Source organism: Octodon degus, unplaced genomic scaffold (genome assembly GCF_000260255.1).
Source record: "Octodon degus isolate 3935 unplaced genomic scaffold, OctDeg1.0 scaffold00287, whole genome shotgun sequence".
Classification (NCBI taxonomy): Eukaryota; Metazoa; Chordata; class Mammalia; order Rodentia; family Octodontidae; genus Octodon; species Octodon degus.
The window spans coordinates 429350-430307 of record NW_004524863.1 but is presented as its reverse complement, the minus strand read 5'-3'; the positions used below and the strand labels follow the sequence as shown (position 1 = coordinate 430307).

The 958-nt window shown below is 46.1% G+C and overlaps 1 protein-coding gene across 1 annotated transcript in view; it reads left to right on the top strand.

The window, feature by feature from the left end:
* Rbms2 (RNA binding motif single stranded interacting protein 2) overlaps positions 1–958 on the top strand; it is a 53197-nt gene that overhangs the window by 24460 nt on the left and 27779 nt on the right. The window contains exon 2 of the mRNA XM_023707366.1: positions 193–359. Within this exon, the coding sequence (XP_023563134.1) occupies positions 193–359 (167 nt within the window). The remainder of the gene's footprint in view (positions 1–192; positions 360–958) is intronic.

Here is a 958-nt window from a genome sequence, read left to right as displayed (position 1 = left end):
TATATATATATATATATTCCCCGCCTGTGGCTGAATTCCTTCATTTTTTATTTCTAGTTTTCTTATCCTCTTGTTGAGTTCATGATTGTTAGCGTTTGGAAGCATTTCCTTCCAAGGAACCAGGATCTCCCTCAGTCTCTAGCACCTTCACGTATCTTCTTTCTCATCTCTGTTCCTTGTGTCTTCCTGCAGCCCTATGTGTCATTGTCGCAGCAGATGGCACCACCTAGTCCAAGCAACAGCACCCCCAACAGCAGTAGTGGGGGCAGTGGGAATGACCAGCTGAGCAAAACCAACCTGTACATCCGTGGATTGCAGCCGGGCACGACTGACCAAGACCTTGTCAAGCTCTGTCAGCCGTAAGTTGGTAGACTTGTGTGACTTCTGGAACAAGGCAGACTTGTGATTCTGGCTTCTTGCCAGACGCCATTAAGCGAAAGCGCAACAGTGTGATGCTTCGGCCCCATGCTCACAAGGTGTCTCAGCATTCTTCCTTTAAAAAATTCTTCCGGCCACTGATATATAAAACCTGTATGTATTTCTCTAATGGAAGACTTTGAAACCCAGTTCTGACTGTAAAAATTAGCATTTCTTGGCACTGAGAGCTTTAGTGGAAAGATTTCTGTCCTAAGAAGTGCTCAGGATCTCTGTAGATATGACTAGAAGGCAGTGGGAGCTGGTGGCAAGGACAGAAGAAGTGAGAGAAGCCCAAGAGATGATGTGCTTGGAGAGTTTCTACTGCCAGCGATAACTCCCAGTGAATCACAGGACGCTTCATGTTAGTGAAGAAAAGCGGAGGAGCTGAGAGAGGTGTCATGGGTGTGTAATCCCAACACCCTGGAGGCTGAGGTGGGAGGATCCCTTCAGGTTCCAAGCCAGCATGAACTACACAGTCAGTTCAAGACCAGCCTGAACTACATAGGCAGGACTTTGTCTCAAAAAAAAAAAAAAAAAAAAA